At 50.8% G+C, this 20417-nt stretch overlaps 2 protein-coding genes across 3 annotated transcripts in view; one reads left to right on the top strand and one right to left on the bottom strand.

Moving 5' to 3' along the window:
* Window positions 1-11136, bottom strand: part of TET3 (tet methylcytosine dioxygenase 3) — a 158517-nt gene extending 147381 nt beyond the window's left edge. The window contains exon 1 of the mRNA XM_074940006.1: window positions 10719-11136. Coding sequence (XP_074796107.1) covers window positions 10719-11033 — 315 coding nt within the window. The 5' untranslated portion in view covers window positions 11034-11136. The remainder of the gene's footprint in view (window positions 1-10718) is intronic.
* LOC141978145 (uncharacterized) overlaps window positions 1-20417 on the top strand; it is a 48822-nt gene that overhangs the window by 8600 nt on the left and 19805 nt on the right. The gene's annotated exons all lie outside the window — the stretch shown is intronic.

Raw genomic sequence — 20417 nt, forward strand, 5'->3', positions numbered from 1 at the left:
GTCAGTAGCAGACCTTGGAATAGAAGAATCCAGCTCTCCTAACTCTCAGTCCCATCCCCTTTCCACCGCATAAGCGCTGGGCAGTTCTACGTTGCCAAAGGACAGACCCAAAGTCTGAGTGCCCCCCGCTCCAAGGGGAGCCAATGAAGGCTGAGGGTGCTCAGCACCCCTGGACACCAGGCCCACGCGGCCTTCAGCAGACCCAAACTCAGCTCGGTGGCCAGCGTCATCCATCAGCCAATCAACTAATCACAAACACCCCCCTGCCCCCCATCAACGCAAGACTCCTTGGGGCAGCAAAGCAGAGACAATGGGCACGGACCTAGGCATCTCCCGATCCATCTCCACAGCTAACCCCTTCCTAGATACCTGGATGATTAAACCCAGGGCACTGAAGCAAACCCCATAGCTTGCTCACAGCTCTGCAAGTGGAGCCGCGAGTGAGAGGCTCTTTCAATTGCAAAATCCACTCTGCTGTAAGCGCCACTAATGATTTGTGAAATCCCACACCTGTCTCCGGGGGCCAGGTGATTATGCAGGGCCTGGAATATACACAGCAGGAGCTGGCCTGCTGGGTTCCTAAGGGAGAGGCAGGAGAAAAGGAGTCACAGTTGTTACTCACCTACAGAAATCCACTCGCCCGCTTTAGCCTGGAGCTCGTAAGCCAACACCCGATGCCAGGGGAATCCATCTGGGGCCTGACAGACACACTGGCCTTTTCTGCAGTCCAAGAGAATCAACCATGCCCAAGATAGAAGCTAATTCTGCTCCTCAGAAGAGCCAAGTCACCCCCGACAATGCCAGAAACGAGCCTGGCCTTGGGGCTAAAGGTCAGGTTCCGCTCTCAGGCCTGGTCTACACTTCGCCTGTTTCAGAGTAGCAGCCGTGTTAGTCTGTATTCGCAAAAAGAAAAGGAGGACTTGTGGCACCTTAGAGACTAACCAATTTATTTGAGCATAAGCTTTCGTGAGCTACAGCTCACTTCATCGGATGCATACTGTGGAAAATACAGAAGATGTTTTTATACACACAAACCATGAAAAAATGGGTGTTTATCACTACAAAAGGTGTTGAGTGGGGGGAGAGAAAACCTTTTGTAGTGATAAACACCCATTTTTTCATGGTTTGTGTGTATAAAAACATCTTCTGTATTTTCCACAGTATGCATCCGATGAAGTGAGCTGTAGCTCACGAAAGCTTATGCTCAGATAAATTGGTTAGTCTCTAAGGTGCCACAAGTACTCCTTTTCACTTCGCCTGTTGGAGTTCCTACAGCAACGGTCCCTTTGCCGTAGGAAGCATCTACACTACAGCCGCATAGCTCTGGTGCCGTGGCACCCGTAGCATAGACAAGGCCTCAGGCACTGGCTTTAATCCAGAGTCACTCCACTTACGTCAACGGAGCAACTCTGGAATTACAGCAGTGCAAATGGGAGATCAGACTCTCAGAGTCAAATCAGTGGCAGGCAGATGAAGATGGGTCAAGTTTTGTGGACTAATCCCCAGAGCTGAGCCCAAAAATAGACCAGCTCCACGGTCTATTCTCTTCTCCTCCAAGCCCCCGTTCTTCCATGAGGCCAATGAACCCTAGTCCAAGGGTAACAAAACAAAGAACACAGAACTAACAAGACCCCTGTGCTAAATATCAGCAGCTTTTTGTCTGGCCTTGTTAGCTATATTATGGTAGCACCTAGAGGTCCCCAAAACCTAGAGCAGGGCCCCACTGTGCTGGGCACTGTACATATAGAGTGAGACTCCCTGCCCCACAGAGTAGTGACTCTCCTTCGATCCCCCAGCAGGTCAGTGGCAGAGCTGGGACTAGAACCCAGGTCTGCCGACTCCCAGTCCTGCAGCCTAGCCACCGTCTCACCTTCCATCCTTCAGCTAGACATTGCCTGCTTCTCAGGGTGGGGAGCTGGTTTCCTACTACGCTGGTGCGAGGCACTTTGCAGACACATATTTGACCATCTCTACCCAAAGAGTTCTTTACAAAAGTGGGTAATCATCATCACTACCTGCCCACCGCGCCTTTTGCAGCGGGGAAAACTGAGGCATGGGGAATTGCTGTGACTTGCTGTGTCAACGGCAGAGTTGGGAATGGACCCCAAGGAGTCTAGACTCCCATGAAGCTCAAAGCCACGTCTGCCAAGCCAGGAGATGGAGCACACCTCCTGGATCAGAGTCCATCTCCTGCCAGGATCTAGGCCCTGATACAGGGCTAGAGGTCACACTGGCAGATCTTACTGCATTAGGAAATGTACAAGGTCGGGGGAAGCCCCGATGCTGGACATTCTCTGGAGCACAAGCTCAAGAGGGGAGCCCAGCCAAGCAGCATCACAGCCTGAGAAGTTTAAATCCCTCCATCTGCATTCTGTTTCATGAGCACCTCTGCCCTTCCCCCACCTACTTCAGGGGCTGGAGTAAGGGGCGGGGAGGGGGGAAGAGGGGGACTGACATGAAGAGAATTCCTCTTCCAATAGCCAAGCAATCACCTCCAGGCTAAGTGATATATACCGTGGGATGGCAATAAGCAAAGTTCTGCTCCACCCATCATTCTGAGAAGTTTGTGCACTGGAGAGTCAGGGAAGCTGCCCGGCAGCCTGTAGCAGGGATGAGCCGCCAGCTAGGCACTACAGCCGGGCAGCTCCTGGACATCCCCCCACTGCTCTCGTATGCTTACACTGCATTTTGGAGGAAGACTCCCAGCCCGGGGCCAACAGACTCAGGCTTGAGGAGTTCATGCGAGCACCCTAAAGATAGCAGTGTAAGCAGCCCTTGACCTTATGAGGAGAGATTAAAAAGACAGGGAATGTTCAGCTTGGACAGGAGACGACTCCAGGAGAGAATGACACAGGTCTACAAAATCATGAGTGGTGTGGGGAAAGTAAGTGTAATTTACCCCTTCACATAACACAAGAATAAGGGGTCGCCCTATTAAATTAATAGGCAGCAGGTTTAAAACAAAAGGAAGTACTTCTTCACACAGCGCACAGTCAACCTGTGGAACTCATTGCTGAGGGAATGTTGTGAAGGCCAAAAGTATAACCGGGTTCAAAAAAAAGAACTAGATGAGTTCATGGAGGACAGGTCCATCCATGGCTTTTAGCCAAGATGGTCAGGGATGCAAACACATGCTCCAGGTGTCTCTAAACCTCTGACTGCCAGATGCTGGGACTGGATGCCAGGTGATGGATCACTCAATGATTGCCCTGTTCTGTTCATTCCCTCTGAAGCACCTGGCATTGCCCACTGTCGGCAGACAGGATACCCAGCTACATGAACCATTGGTCTGACCCAGCATGCTGTTCTTAGCTACGCAGCTGTTTTTACAGCTCTAGCGTGAGCCCTGCTACCCGAGTTTCTTGACTCGGGCTGGCAGGCTTGCTCCCATGGGCCCCAAAACCCAGTGTAGACATTGCCTTCTGAAGCGCCTCAGGGTATGATTCCAGATGTTCCCATGGGAGCCACAACCGCAGTCATGCCCTCCGAGGAAGAGTGGGCTGTTTAGACTGGAAGAACGTGGGGAATTTATCTGAGGCTGCTTGGAAGCCTTTTCATGGCTTAAATACAGAAAAAATATGCTATTCCTTAAAAAGGCCAATATGTCCTCCTCATCTTGCACTTCTGTAAAGGTTGGGATCACATCTATATTATCACCATCAAGGGCTTTTATTTGTGTTTCAATGTTCCTTTCACTCTAGGGTTGCACAGCCCAATGCATCTAGCACTAGACCGGGAATCGGGAGACCTGGGTTTTATTCCCAGCTCTCCCACCGACCTCAGGCAAATCATATCCCCCCCTCAGGACCAAACCACATTGAACGCCGGTTACTGGACTGGCTGCTCCTTCCAAATCCCTAACATAACAGGTAACAAGCACAGCCCGCCCCCACCAACATTCAGCCCCGGCGCCAAACCTAAGTAATGAAATAACGCCCAAAGAAATAAGCGGTTACCCTTTCCACGTCTTGTTATGAGTTGATCAGCCACGGCACCCAGCTCTTCCACGAATGCTGACTCTCTTCACACAGCCGAGCAACTTGATAGAAACTGGAAAATTAGTCATTAACTGACAGGAAGTCGCCCGCCAGTCAACACAGGCAACATGTTCTGGATTATAAAGCTAGAGAATACAAGCCCAGCAGTGTCTGCCTGAGAGACGCAGAGCTCCCACACAGTCCCACACTAGGAGAGGTTTCTGAGATGCTGGCAGGCACAGAAAGGGTGGAACGAGAGGCAGCCGCCCCCACCTTCCACATAACTAAACCATACTGGTAACCGCGCCGGTGGATCAGCTTTGCCCATGGCCACATCACGTCGCTGCTGCGGGACAGCTTGAGAATCCCCTACTTTCCCCACTCCGGCTTATGGCCCGTGGCAGGCAAAATGCACTAAAGCCAGAGGGAGGGGAAAAACTCAAAAGTTAGGGTGCAAACAGAGCTATTCCACACTGGCCTTGGGCAGGGGACATTTGGGGTCCAGCGAGGCTCTTAACTCAGGCATTCTGTCTACAGGGGAATTGCCAGCCATAGCTGTAGTGGAATAACTATTCTGCTATAGCTATTCAAACGTAGGACGCTCTATTCGGGAGTTCCAGGATAGCTGGTCCATTTCCAAAGGAGAGTAACTAATCCAGATTAAAAAGTCAATATATTTGAGCACCTTAAAAGTTCACTAATCCCTTTTGGAAATGTAGCCCACCTATTTCAAAGCCAGAAGGGACCACAATCTAATCTGACCTCCTGCCCAACAGGCCCTGGAACGAGCAGTCAAAGAGTTTATAATGCCCAGAGGCAGCTATTTTTCACACCGCTGCCCCCATCCTAAATCCTCTGAGTTTCTCTCTCATTGATCATTCAAGATCAATCCATCCCTAGGAATATCCACCCTGCATAAAGACCCAGAAATTAAGATTGGTGCAGAACAGCGGGATTCCAACCTCTGCCAATACAGCAGCTCCTCTCCCCGCCCCATCCCAGCCCTCTAGCAGCAGAATCCCATCTTCCTCCAGCAAAACCCCACCTGAGCCCTCCCCCAGCAGGGGTGCTGGGACATGAACCGCAAACGCGATTGTTCTTAGTCAGTTTCATGCTGCTGCCAGCATGGTGCGGAAAACCCGACTGTGCGGGAGTTAGTTACAAGTGCCACTGTGCCGCTGGAAAGCGCTCGTCTTCTGCTGGAGACACTTCAGACGGAGAGAAAGAGAGAGAGAGAGGAACGTGAAATGAGAGTGAGAGCAGGTGAATAATTCACAGGGAGCAAGGGTATCCGGGTGCATATGCAGAATGGATATTCTTTGAACAATCAAGAAGTCTAAAACCCCACCCCCTGAAAAGTTCTATTCCTACTCCCCAGACGTCTAAGGTAGGGCAAGATTCCCCACCCGGCAGCCAACAATAAAATAAAAACCTCAACGTTGAGACAGGAGTCGTAATTGCACACGGTTTGTTTTTAAGGGACATCCCGGGTCAGTGAGTCCAGCCCCTGGCTATCACAGGCAATGCCGTCATTTGGTCCCATTAATAAACTTAGCAAGTTCCATCTTCAAGCTAGTTAGGTAGTTTGCCCCCACTCCTGCTATTGGTAGCTGGGCCAGAATCTCACTCCTCCGATAGTTAGAAACCTTCTAACTTCTAGCCTATGTTTGTTCATGAGCCTCCACTGTCCTCTAATTTGGAGAGCTCTTTCTGTTCCCTGGTGTTTACCCTCCTGATGTATTTATAGAGGGCAATCATATCCTCTGGCAGTCATTGCTTTCCTAGGCTAAACAAGCCAAGTTCTTTCAGTCTCCTCTCATGACTCTCCATTCAACTGACCATCCCAACCCCACTCTCCACCTCTCCCAGTCTGAATTAGTCTTTTTTTCAACACGGGTGAGCGGAATCGCACACAGTATTCCGGAGGAGGTCTTACTAGTGCCTTGTCCAATAGCACTAATACATCCCTATTTGAGCCGGTCAGAAAGCGACTTTCCACACCGATATCCCAAGGGGCCTTATCGTTGCACTGACACAGACAGCTGGGCCAGTAGGTGCAGCCATTTAAAAGCGAAGCAAGTCTTTTTTTCAGGCTAAAGACAGAGAGATCCCTTGAAATCCAGACACGAGACCATTCAGAAAAAGGAGCCTAAGTCTGCCACTCTCAGTCATGTGGAGCAGTCCCTACCTCGGGCAAGTTGCCCTCGTGACCTCTCAATGCAACAGCTTGCATGAGTGAAGGTTGCAGAATCAGGCCTATAGGAAGTGACATACCTGGATCAGAGCAGTGGCCAATCTAGCGCAATACCCCAACACAGACAATAGCCAGCACCGAACGATTCAGAACAAGGTGCGCGAAACCCTGCAGGAGGCAGGTCTGGGATAACCTGTCCCCAGGGAAAGTTGTCTCCTGACCCCCAACAGTTAGCGGATGCCCTGAAGCATGAGGATTCTAACAAGCAGGACATCCGGAAGAGCAACATTGTTTAGCAATGAAGCTGGTTAACAGGACAGCAGCAATATCTAAGCTTCCCCCTAGAAACCTAAAGCGTTGTAGACCCAACGCATTCCATTCCCGGAAAGATTAATTTAAAGATGATGGGAAAGCTAACATCTAACCAAAAATAACCAAGTCTGTTATATTTTCACATTTCCTGCGCTTTTAGGAGATATGCCAAGATCATTTATTTAATGGCATCTTTCCATACCCTTTCCCAGTAATTTCAAGTGAAAGCCCGGGGATGTGAACCAAACAAACAAACAAAAACTCACAAGCTATGTCTTTATTTTCATGCCATATAACACTAAGTTATCATGTCAGCTTGGATCAATAGTTCTGGATCTCCCCAAACGCTACCCCAACATTTCTTAAGTGACTAGTGATTTTGGGGGTGTCCAACTTGAGACAACACCATAAAGGGGTCTGATTTTCAGAGGGCGAGTGCATGGCACATTCTGAAAAATCAAGCCGTTAAGTGCCCCTCAATTTGGACACCTCCTCAAAATCATTAGTCACTTTTGAAGATTTAGACTGAGCTCTCCCCATCTTGTGCTTCTTTAAAATAAGCACAGGTTGCCATATTTTCAAATGTAATACATTTCTTTTTTAAAAATAAACTTATTTAATTTAAATTTTAAATAAATCCTTTTAAAAAACCATTGATTTTTATCCAGCATGAATATAAGGCACCTTGATACTGGTGTAACGGTATCCACACGAGGGGTTGAACCAAAATAAATATAGGTTTCAGAGAAACAGCCGTGTTAGTCTATATTTGCAAAAAGAAAAGGAGTACTTGTGGCACCTTAGAGACTAACCAATTTATTTGAGCATGAGCTAATGCTCAAATAAATTGGTTAGTCTCTAAGGTGCCACAAGTACTCCTTTTCTTTTTGAGAATAAATATATTGGTTTAAAAACAAACAGAAAAATCACACCCCTGACATACTTTTACCAGTGATAAAACCGTGCATAGATCAAGTCTTCGTACAAACAGCTAAAACGCAGCCGACATAGGACAAAGTAGCCTGTTGAGTGGCAGACAGCAGTGTGCAAGTAGAAGTATTTCAACTTGGTATGCTCCAAAGGGGAAAGGAATTTGCTGCTACTTCCCGATCTCTCTGTCTCTTTAAGAATTACATGTGCAACATTTTTAACCAGAATGTAGCAACCACCCCAGCCGGTAAAACCAGAAATTTGTAATCCCTGTCCTACATAATGCTGCAAGTCTTGTTTTATAGCTTTCACTCAGAGATGCTTTATTGATAGGATCCTGCTCTACAGAATGAAGCAGGTTTCTTTGGTTTTCCTAGGTGGAGTTGTACCCAGGATCAGAGCTGCAGGAAGAGAGACATACATCGTCCATCCCATCTGAGCTCTTTTCCCCCCCAAGGAAGGTCTCCTTATCTGGGATTGTTTCAATCTATTTAGCTTAACAAAGAGAAGGTTAAAGGGTGACTTGATTACACTCTAAAGTATCTACAGGGGAACAAACATTTCATAATGGGCTCTTCAATCTAACAGAGGAAGGTCTAACATGATCCAATGGCTGGAAGTTGAAGCTAGACAAATTCAGACTGGAAGTAAGGCAAAAAATGTTGACAGTGAGGGTTAATTAACCATTGGAACAATTTGCCAAGGGTCATGGTGGATTCTCCATCACGGGCACTTTTAAAATCAAGATTGGATGTTTATCTAAACAATCAGCTCTAGGAATTATTTGGGGAAGTTCTCTGGCTTGTGTCATTCAGGAGATCAGACTAGATGGTGGAATCGATGCGCTCTTCTTCTAGCTGGAGTAGTTTGGGTTTCAAACAAGCCCACGCGGCAGTAAGAAGAACGCTAAGGTTGCCAGACAGTGGTCTGGAGAGCGCTTCCGCTGTGCTGCCTCCCCACTTGCGTTCCAGCGGCAAAACGGCATTCGAAGAAGCGACTGCGGTGCTGAACCCTACCACCCTAATAACCCTTTCCCACGTAAGCAACCGCTGCAGACGGGGATGGTTCCTGATCACAAACAGAAAGGGAGGTGGGGCCTGGGGACCGGCAAACAGGAGGGGAGGGATCCTCGAGCCACGTTCAACATGAAGAGATGGTCCAGACTGTGACAAAGTTTGAGAACCTCATGCAAACAGAGAGATGACAGATGCTTGACACCTTATTAAAAGAACAGGCAAGCAGGCAGGCAGGCCAGGGTAACTTTTCCCCAGGAAGGGGAGGGGGTGCTAATTTGACCCGGAATTCTTGTGAGTTGCAACCATCAAATTGCACACTCTTCTAGCCTCTCCGTTCCTTTTCCCATCACACTCGCTCCTCCTCCCTTTTGTGAGACTCACCTGTTGCATCTTGACTTTCTTTGGAACTGGAATCCCATCTGCCTATAGGTCTGTGCAGCCCCTAACACAACAGCCATGCCGATCCGGACCACGATTTAAATACATAGTAAAAGTAGGGTTCACAGGGGCTCATTTCTCCTAACAAAAACCTTGCGCGGCAGATTCAAACAACTTCCCCTAGCTGGGTACATCACTACAATACAGTGCTCAGAAGAAGGCTCCTCCTAGCCAGCTCCAGCCACGATGCACAACTGACTCATGCCGCTCCCCAAGGCCCCGCTCCCCCTGCAGCTCTCCAAGCTGGACAAATATGTTCTTTGCTGTCGCAAGCCAGTGTGACTTAAGAGCAGCGGTAGATAATGTGCACACTGAGAGACAAGATTGCCACCACCAAACGTCAGCCCAAACACTTCCACTTTATCTTCCCCTCCAACCTCTTCCTAGAAGAGCAAACTCCCTTTGTGAGCATTGGCAGAGACTGATCGTTGTTGCGTCCTCTCTTACCCAGCCAGGGCTTGGAAACAGGATCGTTGTTTAAAGGCGCATTTGCCTTCGCTATAGCTGGCCCCGCTGAGATCATAAGCTCTGCACATGACACCCCAACCAATTCCACAGAAATCAAAGAGGAGCTGGCAGGCACAGTTGTGATTTCCCAGGTAGAGACAGGAAGCGGGGTCAGCTTTTAAAGAAATAAAGATCCCATTTTTCATGCAAATACCCTGAGAACTCCACTACTCCACCCCACCCCCAGAATATCCTAATGGCCCATCTCATCCAGTATCCTGTCCCCAGTGCCAGAGGTTCCTGGTCTTAATCCAATTTCTAAGTACTAGGAATTAGGTTTCCTGCACCTTCCTCTGATGCTTCTGGCGCCAGCCACTGTCAGAGACAGGTTACTGAACTAGACACACCTTGGGTCTGATCCAGTCTCACAAGTCCTGTGCATCCTAGATGCTCCATAATGGCATTAAATCATGCAATGCTCTGCCATCAAAGAAAGAAGAGAATTTCTTCCTGACCCTTCTCAAGGATCAGCTAGAGCCCTGAAGCATAAGGATTGATAGAGCCTCTCCCATTTGTATCTCAGCTAGCCTCCCTGCAGGTGGCACTGTTCACAAAAGGAAGAACTTCACCCAGGGACAGAGGAGTCAGCATAAGGCCTCCACACCTCTGATGCCCTGCACAGGGGTTGCACAGGAGGAGTGAGACGGAAGCAGGGGCCAGTGCCTTCACACCTTCAGTATGCCATGCATTGCCCTCCAGGCTGTCTTCACATAGGCTAAAGCCGAGAATACTGTTTGGGATTGGGGGGTGGGGGGAGGGAGAGATGGGGAGAAGATGAGGCCAAAGTAGGAGCCAACAGAATCTGCATTTATAGGAGCTCAAAGCACCCCCAAAGTGACATGGAAGGAGCCTTAAACCCCAAACTGGGGAGCCCAATTTTGCCCCACCCGCACCTCTCCCCCCACAGACCACAATTACTCACGCTTTTCACACACAAGGACCAAATTCTGCTTTCACTGACGTTTCTATGACCCCACTACAGTCAATAAGCCAAATTCCCCTCTCTGTAGTCATTGTCACCAGGGTTGCATGAGCACCAAGGAGACCACCAAATGCCAGGGCAGTGGAGAAAACACACCCAGGAGGTGTGAAGGCAGGACTCACCCATAACTGTTGGGCCCTATTTTAATGTTTCCTGAGTTGCATCTTTGCTATCTGTCTCCATATTATCCTGCACCAGGAAGTTCCACCAGTTATCCCCCCACTTAGGCAAACCAGGAAGATGCAGGAAGTGGAGTATTTGTAAGCTTTCAGAGATCCCCATGGAGTGGGAGTGTAAAGCACAGACTTCATGCACCGTTACCAGCCACGCAAGCTCATTCAACAGCCCAATCGGGCCCTCACCTTTTTGAGAAGCACCGACTTTTTCTTCTTGAGCGCCTCGCACTTCCTCATTTTGCAGATCTGGTGGCTGGTCCTTCGGTTCACGCAGTGGGTGCAGGCACCACAATTCCCTTTCCTCAAGCAGGGGACGCAGAGCCCGCAGCGCTTCCGTTTCTTCGGCACCTGGCTGGCAGCGTCCACTCCAAGACAGACGTCGCTCTTCTCCAGGATCAGAAAGCCGCCTTCGCAGGCGCTCAGCATCTCGCCGCCTTCAGGGAAGCCGTAGGCACCTGCCGATTCATTCCTAAGCTGCAGCAACGACTGGAATTTCTTCATGGCTCCTTGTTGGCCCGGGGGATCAATGCAGGGGGGCACTTTTTTTTTCTAGCTAGACCTAAATACTGAAGGATGCCAAAGGACTGGTGAAGGGGGGGGGCTCTCCCCCTTACTAAAAATGGGGAATACAAATCTATAGCTAAAAATATACGATCACTCAACTAATTCAGTCTCTTCGCTCTGCCAAACCTTCCAGCTCCGTTCCACCCTCTTTGCAGTTCATCTGGTTTTACACCCAAGTGATTTCTCTCTTCTTGGGGTGCTTCGTTCCCACACTCTGAGTTCTGTTTTCTCACAGACCCTCTGTGAGGGGATCATCCTGGATGCCACCACACTTTTTGGGGGGGGGGCAGGGGAACGGTGACTTGGAAGCTTGCACAGTTTAGTTGGAATCTCCCAGGTTGCTGAAGTCTCTAGGACAATACAATAGTAAAGCTTCGCTCTCTAACTAAGATTGGGGGGGATCTCAAAGAGACAGGAGCCAGGAAGGTGTCTTCTGGTGGAGGAAGCAAAAAAAAAAAAAAAACACGACAGACTGTAATCTTAGTAATTTTGTAGCTCTAAATCAGTTTCACTCCCACTCACACCACCAGATCAAGTGCCAAAATAAGGTAACTTACATGGTAAGGCTAAGAACTGAACATTAAAAATGACGGTGTGCCATTCTCCAACACTAAGTCATTTTCATTCCAAAAACAAGCGCTTAAACATTGAAGTTTCAATGAAAGCAAGTATTCCAAACCCCAAAATAAAAAAAACTTTGCCTCCAGGAAAAAGGTACATTTAAAACACTGGTCTCAGATATTGATAGCTTAAACCAGAACCCCTTTAAATTCCCACCACTGGTGGAAAAGATCCACTCCCCAACTTTCGCTGTCGAGCTTGACTTGGCAAATCGGGACTCCTTAAACCCCAACCCTGACAGAGCCGAGCTGCTGCTAGGAGCGAGAGCAGAAGTTTAATAACCCCTTCACTTTCAGTCTCTTTTGCAAACTGCTTTCCCTCTTAACAGCTTCGCTGCTAACTTCGGATCTTTGTTTGCCTGCAACCCTGTGTGTGTGCGTGTGTGTAATAGCCACAGATCTGTTTATCTACCCACCTCTGGAAGGTGGCGTTGTTTTTTTTTAAACACACATCACCCCACTGCCCTCCAGCCCCCAATACACAAAGAGCCATTACCAGCAACAAGAGGTGCAGCAAATAGCCCTGCAAACGTGTGAATCGGCCCGGAGATGAAGGAGAGAGAGAGAAGTGCATGCGGGAGAAGTGGGGGGGGGAGGGAGGATGAGTGGGGGGGGGAAGGGAAGGGAAGGGGGGAGGGGAAACGAACAAGCAGAAGTGTGGATGCAAATCGCAAAGGCAGCTGCTGCTGCAGCACGTTGCTTGCTGCTTCTTTGTTCTGGAGATTCCTGCAGCCCCAGCCCTGCAGCCGGTTCCTTCCCCCCCTGCTGCGGGAGGGGGCCTCTTCCCAAACACCATGCGCCCCGCGGGCTCCGGCGCCCCGCGGAGCTGGGGAATCCCCCCCAACCAGCCCAGCCCAGCCCGGCCCCGCAGAGCGAGCTCACCCCCAGCCCCCGTGCAGGGGACGGACAATGGGGAAAGTTTCCAGGCAGCTGCGGGGAGGGGAGAGGAAGGGCGTGGGGAACCACTTGGCTTCCTCTCCGAGCAGCGCCCCCACAATGCGGGGGGTGGTGGGGGGGGGGCGAGAAGCTACGGCCAGATGCCCCCCCCAGATGGGAGCACAAATTCCCAGAACCCCCCCTGGAGCGGGGCCAAGGGACCCCCCCCCACAGCAGGACCAACAGTTCCTCTTCCCGGGACCAGCGAGCTAGCGGAATCCCAAGTAACCTCCCCCTTCCCGGGGGCATAGTGTGAACCAGACCCCCCCACACACACACACCCCGCGCCGCCCCTGGAGTGCGGCTACCGCATCTTGCCCCCGGGGGTGCCACGGGGAGTTGGAGGGGGCTGCTGCGCCCCCAGATTTCCTCCCCGGGGGGACCCTCCTCCCGGGGTCCCCCCCATTCCCTCGGGGCTGCCCCCGCCGCACTCACCTGCCCGGCTAACGGGGCGCCCAGCCCCGGGAGGCGCTTGACTTGAGACACATGGCTCCGGGGCTTTACCCTGCGCACGATCCGCCCAGCCAGGCTCTGCCTCTGTCCCCCCGGAGAGGGGAGGGGGGGCTGCCGCTCCCCTGCGGGGACAGCTGTGGCTGCTTCCCTGGCCGGCCGGGGGGGGGACCCCTGGCCGGCCGGGGGGGGGACCCCTGGCAGGACCCTGCCCCGAGGCTGCCCCCACCTCCCCTTGCTGGCATGGGGCTCCCCCGCTGCCAAGGGCTTTGGAGGGTTTCCACATGCGGGCCCGGAACGTGCCCTCGCCCCGGCTGCACACGCCGGGGCCGGTGGGGGGATTATCATCCATCAGCTGGGAAACGTGGCTGGGCTGGGCTGCTCCCAGGGCAATAAGCTGCTGGGGGCTTCCCGGGGCAAAGGGTAGGGGGCAAGGTGGCGATCATGTCGCACACACGCTCCTTTGTTGTGCTAAGGGCCGCTGGGCTCCCCACAAGTTGGGGTGTAATTGTGCAGTGCTCCTGAGAGCTGGGGTGCGGGCATACGCCTTGGTTGTTGTTATGGTCGCCCCGAGGGGCTGGGCCATGCGCTCATTGGTTTGTTATTGTAGGGTCACTGCAAGGGGCTGGGCCATGCATTCCCTGGTTTGTTACTGTCAGGTTGCTCCGAGGGGCTGGGCCATGCGCTCATTCGTTTGTTATTGTAGAGTCCCTCAGAGGGGCAGGGCCATGCACTCCCTGGTTTGTTATTGTAGGGTCCCTCTGAGGGCCTGGGTCATGCGCTCCCTGGTTTGTTATTGTAGGGTCGCTGCAAGGGGCTGGGCCATGCGCTCCCTGGTTTGTTATTGTAGGGTCGCTGCAAGGGGCTGGGCCATGCGCTCATTTGTTTGTTATTGTAGGGTCCCTCAGAGGGGCTGGGCCATGCGCTCCCTGGTTTGTTATTGTAGAGTCGCTCTGAGGGCCTGGGTCATGCGCTCCCTGGTTTGTTATTGTCGGGTTGCTCTGAGGGGCTGGGCCATGCACTCTTTGGTTTGTTATTGTAGGGTCGCTGCAAGGGGCTGGGCCATGCGCTCCCTGGTTTGTTATTGTAGGGTCGCTCCGAGGGGCTGGGCCATGTGCTCCCTGGTTTGTTATTGTAGGGTTGCTCCGAGGGGCTGGGCCATGCGCTCCCTGGTTTGTTATTGTAGGGTTGCTCCGAGGGGCTGGGCCATGCGCTCCCTGGTTTGTTATTGTAGGGTTGCTGCAAGGGGCTGGGCCATGCATTCCCTGGTTTGTTATTGTCAGGTCGCTCCGAGGGGCTGGGCCATGCGCTCATTCGTTTGTTATTGTAGGGTCCCTCAGAGGGGCAGGGCCATGCACTCCCTGGTTTGTTATTGTAGAGTCGCTCTGAGGGCCTGGGTCATGCGCTCCCTGGTTTGTTATTGTCGGGTTGCTCTGAGGGGCTGGGCCATGCGCTCCTTGGTTTGTTATTGTAGGGTCGCTGCAAGGGGCTGGGCCATGCGCTCCCTGGTTTGTTATTGTCGGGTCGCTCCGAGGGGCTGGGCCATGCGCTCCCTGGTTTGTTATTGTCAGGTCGCTTCGAGGGGCTGGGCCATGCACTCATTCGTTTGTTATTGTAGGGTCCCTCAGAGGAGCTGGGCCATGCGCTCCCTGGTTTGTTATTGTAGAGTCGCTCTGAGGGCCTGGGTCATGCGCTCCCTGGTTTGTTATTGTCGGGTTGCTCTGAGGGGCTGGGCCATGCACTCCTTGGTTTGTTATTGTAGGGTCGCTGCAAGGGGCTGGGCCATGCGCTCCCTGGTTTGTTATTGTAGGGTCGCTCCGAGGGGCTGGGCCATGTGCTCCCTGGTTTGTTATTGTAGGGTTGCTCCGAGGGGCTGGGCCATGCGCTCCCTGGTTTGTTATTGTAGGGTCGCTGCAAGGGGCTGGGCCATGCATTCCCTGGTTTGTTACTGTCAGGTTGCTCCGAGGGGCTGGGCCATGCGCTCATTCGTTTGTTATTGTAGGGTCCCTCAGAGGGGCAGGGCCATGCACTCCCTGGTTTGTTATTGTAGGGTCCCTCTGAGGGCCTGGGTCATGCGCTCCCTGGTTTGTTATTGTCGGGTTGCTCTGAGGGGCTGGGCCATGCGCTCCTTGGTTTGTTATTGTAGGGTCGCTGCAAGGGGCTGGGCCATGCGCTCCCTGGTTTGTTATTGTCGGGTCGCTCCGAGGGGCTGGGCCATGCGCTCCCTGGTTTGTTATTGTCAGGTCGCTTCGAGGGGCTGGGCCATGCGCTCATTCGTTTGTTATTGTAGGGTCCCTCAGAGGGGCTGGGCCATGCGCTCCCTGGTTTGTTATTGTAGAGTCGCTCTGAGGGCCTGGGTCATGCGCTCCCTGGTTTGTTATTGTCGGGTTGCTCTGAGGGGCTGGGCCATGCGCTCCCTGGTTTGTTATTGTCAGGTCGCTCCGAGGGGCTGGGCCATGCGCTCCCTGGTTTGTTATTGTAGGGTCGCTCCGAGGCACTGGGCCATGCGCTCATTGGTTTGTTATTGTCGGGTCGCTCCGAGGCACTGGGTTATGCGCTCCCTGGTTTGTTATTGTAGGGTCGCTCAGAGGGGCTGGGCCATGCGCCTCCTGGTTTGTTGTAGGGTTGCTTCAGCGGGCTAGGCACTCTCTAGTTTGTTATTGTAGGGTTGCTCCTTAGGGTATTATTGTAGCATCCCTCCTGGGGCTGGGCTACACAACAACACTGGTTTGTTATTGTAGGGTCACTCCAGGAGGTGGGGCTCGGCTAGGTGCACACTGGGCTGTCATCGTAGGTGTGGCCCCAGGACTGTGGTTGGCAGTCATTGTGCCCCAGAAGTTGAGGGAGGAGGCACAAGAAGCTGGTTCTGCAGCTGAGCTGTTTCCCCACTCTCCCCTCCCAGTAGCACCATGTCCATCGTTTATACCCCAGAACCGTGACTGTGCCAGCATGGGGGTGAGTGCCTGACTCTGAGCTCTGGGTCCCATGTACCCAGTTCTCTTCCAGCGCCTCCCTCTCCCCACCCCATACTCTGCAGCCCCTGAGCCCCTACCATAACCCCCCAGTGTTCTGTCCCTCCCAGCCTCCTGTGCCCCCAAGCACTCTGGGTACCCCAAAGGAACCCCCACACTTGTCCCCCCAATGCTCTCATGTCCTCCAACATTGTCACCTCACATTCTCCCATGCCTCATCCCCCCAGCACTCTATGCCCCTGCATTTCCCCCCCCTCAGGAGTGCCCCCACTGCTCTGTGACCCCTATACATAGCCCCCCAGCACTGTGTCCCCCAGAGTTCTGTGCCTCACACATTCCCTATGCCCACCCCCCAGCACTGCGCCCCCCACACCTCCTGTAGTCCCCCTAGCACTATGTGTTCCCCCTCCCCAGTTTTCCATCCCCATGTCACCAGTAGCGGGTGCCTGCATCCCTGGCCGGCCCAGTTTGCAGGGGGCATGGCAGGTGTCCTCTGTGCCCTCTATATTCCCCTATGCCTCATCCCGCCACGTGCTCTAGGCCTTTCTCTCCCTCACTCCCTGCCAGGGCAGCCCTTGGTAGTGGTGCTGGCCTCTTCCCTCTGGCTCCCCCTGCTGGCTGAGTCTGGCATTGCCTAAGGGAGGTCGTTATTGAAGGGTCACTCTTGGGGCCTGGCCTATTCACACACTGGTTTGTTATTGTAGGGTCACCTTGGGAGCTGGGTTTATGCACGCACTGGTTTGTTATTGGAGGGTCACTCTTGGAGGCTGGCCTCATGTGCACATTCGTTTGCTATTGTAGGTTATTCTGGGGATGACTTGGTCATACACGCTCTCGTTTTGTTATTGTAGGGTCACTCTCAAGGCCTGGACACTGCAGACCCTTGATTTGTTATTGTAAGCCTGGCTTTTATTTTGAAGGGGCCCTTAACAAGATAACCCTTATTTGTTTTCAGTCTCAGTATCTATTTCCCCAGCTTGAGATTGACTGTACCATTGAGAAAGCAGAATGAGCTCAGTTCTTCATGGCAGGGACAGTTTCTCACTATGTCTTTGTACAGCGCCCAGCACACCAGGCCTTCAATCAGCACCAGAGCCTCCAGGCACTACTCTAGTGCAAGTAACAATCATGATAATTTAAGGATTTATATTTAAGCAATTAGAGACTTGTTGCATCTAGGCACCATGATTAGTTCTTGATGTGGGGCAGAGGCTTTGCTAACAAGCTCTGTCCTCTTTGAATTTGTGTTTGTCTAATGTCAGGGATGGGCACCTTTAATAAGTCAAAGACTGAACAACGTTCAGGTAGTTTGCATGCTGCAGCTGTTGCTTGCTACATGACACAATTGTCTCACTGTTACCTTGTGCTACTCCTGTCTATCTGTTGTATCCATCTGTCATCCCTTAGGCTGCAAACTGTTTGGGGCTTTTTTGTTATGGCTACATCCAGCACCTAACACAATGGGGCCAGGATCCTTGAGTGGGGCCTCTAGGGTGCTTCTACAGTACTAACCCTAAAAGGAAGGTCTTATATTCATCCTACCCAATGTTTCTTCAGTGTAAGGTCAGACAAGAAATAATGGGTTTAACTTGCAACAAGGGAGATTTAAGTTAGATATCAGGAAAAACCTTCTAACTCTCAGGGTAAGGTAGTTAAATTCTGGAACAGACTTCCAAGGGAGGTCGTGGAATCCCCATCACTGGAGGTTTGTAAAAACCGGCTAGACAAACACCTGTCAGGGATGGTCTAGGTTGACTTGATCCTGCCTCACTGCTGGGCTTGATCACCTCCACGGTCCCCTCCAGCCCAACATTTCTCTGATTCTAAGTGCAGAAGCAGCACCACTTTCCCCTGCATTTTCTACCAGCTTTTCCGAACTCAATGCAACGCACCAGTGCCAGCAAAGACAAGCGCAGCAGAGCTCCTGCTGGCTTGGCTACAGACAAGCTCCCTTTTCTCACAGCCGCGAAAGCTGCTGCCTACAGAGCCACAAGTGTCCGCGGTTTGTGCCTTCTCTGGCATGCGGGCAACGTGTGCACCAAGCCCGTCCAGCTAACAGATGGGGGGACTTTGCTAATTGATTAATTTGGCACTAGCGCAAGACAACCAGTGAAGACACAACAATCAAAGAGGCCCTTACATTTCAGAGCAACTTGAATGCAGATTATGGGGAGTGAACTAATAGAATGGGAGACATTCAGGATGGAAGAGGCAGCAGGATTAAGTACAGGACTAGCAGTCAGGAGCAGCTGTGCTTTAATCCTGCTCTGGCGCTGACTTGTTATATGATCTTGGGCAAGGCCCTTGACCAGCCAAGGGCAGAAGTGATGTGTGAAGAAGGCCTGAAAGGATGGAGAGGACTATTATTATTATTGTTGGTGGTGTTTAAAGTTTATTTTTCTGTGTATGTTTTTTATATTTAAAAAAAATAAAATCAGCAGCTCTTGTCTATACTGTTGTTCCCAGAAGTCTGTATGGATGACTGGAGAACTGGAAATCTGATTAATGAAGACTAGAAGTGATTTAATATTCAGAGCATTTAAAACCTTTGTTTAGTCTTTGCTTTAAGGCCTGAGAAACCTTGGGAGAAAATAGATCTTGTAATAAAGACTCACCACTATTATTACTTGTATTTCATTCGTGCTTAGGGGGCCACCTGACAGTGAAGCCGCATTGTGCTAGGTGCTATACAGAGTAAGAGATTTGCTGAGACTCAGGCCCAGATCCTGAAAGCTATTTAGGTGCCTAATTCCCCTTGAAATCAATAGAGAGGAATTAGGCACTTAATACCTTGAGGATCTAGGCCTAAGAGTTTATATTCTAACTAGACAAGGCAAACACAGAGTGGGGCTTGGGGAGAACAGGCACAGAGTGGGGAAATGGTTTGCCCAAGCCACCAGGAAGGTCTGTAGTAGAGCTGGGAACAGAACACAGCTCTCTTGACCTCTAGCCCATGCTGCCTCCCAAAGTCAATCAAGGGATGATGATGTTCACTCCACCCTTAAGACCAACAACAATACTCCAGGAGAACAAGGAAAATCCGACTAACAATCCTGACCTGTCTACAGTTAAACACACACAACCATTCATGCTGGCTTTAGCCAATATAAAGAAGTAAGACAGGGCACAAACTCAATTCCCTACCCTCCTACCTTAAATCTCTCTGTACCTCTGTTTCACCAGGTGCTAATACCTACCTAGTAAGAGATCATAAAGATTAATTAGTTAATGTTTGTAAATCACTATATAAATATTGTCAAAAATTCTATTGACTCATTAATCCATCCCACAGGATCTAATGCAAGATTGTTACAAGGTTTAGAGCTCTGATTGAGCAAAGCCTTTAAAGCACATGCCTAACTTTAAGTGTACCAGTAATTCCTTCCCCATTCAGCAAAGCATTTAGGCCCAGGTCCTTAAAGATATTCAGGCTCTTAATGTCCACTGATTTCAATGGATCCAGCCTCTGGCACGTGCTTACATTGCATTGTCTTTAAAAGAAGGTGAGCACATGCTTAGAGTTCAGCCCATGCTCCAAAACTGCTGAATCAGGGCTCAGGCCTTTAGTAAACTAGGCGGAGATTTTGCAGCTCTTTACAATAAGGTGTGTCAAGTCAACCCAATGATTTAGAAATCTCCTATCAGCTGACTGGTCTGATTTCTGGGCTCAAATGAGGCTCATTGCTTGTTTGCTGTGAATAACATATAGCTGATTTTTACCGCAGTGTTCAGCAGGGCCTCTTACATTTAAAGGTTTTTACTGCAGAAGGCAAGTTGCTCCAATGGTTATAACATGCCTTTCAAGGGTTCCATGCTGGCAAACCCTCTGGTTTTTACATCAACATATGTTGGTTTCATGTGCTCTAGGAAGAATGAGCAGCCTCTTTCATTTCCACATCATCAGGTTTTGAACGTTCTGATCACTATTCAAACTGCATTTGAATATGTTCCCAATGAGAGCCTAATTCCATTCCTCTTGACCCGTCACCACATGTTCAAAGTTTCCAGTCCTTTATGCTGCAGCGTGGTAGCCTGTGTTCCATGACCGCAAATTAGTTCACTGAAGAGTATGCTTTCCACTTAAGGTCATGATTCTTCAAATTCCTCTGACCCCTGAGCCTGCACACAGTCCCACTGAAGTTAATGGATCACGGCCTAATTCTCTATATACACTGGTCTTCTTATTTCCCTCAGTCAAAGAGTACCAGACCCTGCACTCATTGAAATAGAAGTCAGAGCCTCCATTGACTTCAGCAGGACGCAGGATTGACTCTAGAATTATGGCTATGAGTGATTGGAGAGAACTGATGTGCCATATAGTCCATCCTGTGTAGGATCAAATA

The sequence above is a fragment of the Natator depressus genome, chromosome 26, assembly GCF_965152275.1.
Source record: "Natator depressus isolate rNatDep1 chromosome 26, rNatDep2.hap1, whole genome shotgun sequence".
Taxonomy (NCBI): Eukaryota; Metazoa; Chordata; order Testudines; family Cheloniidae; genus Natator; species Natator depressus.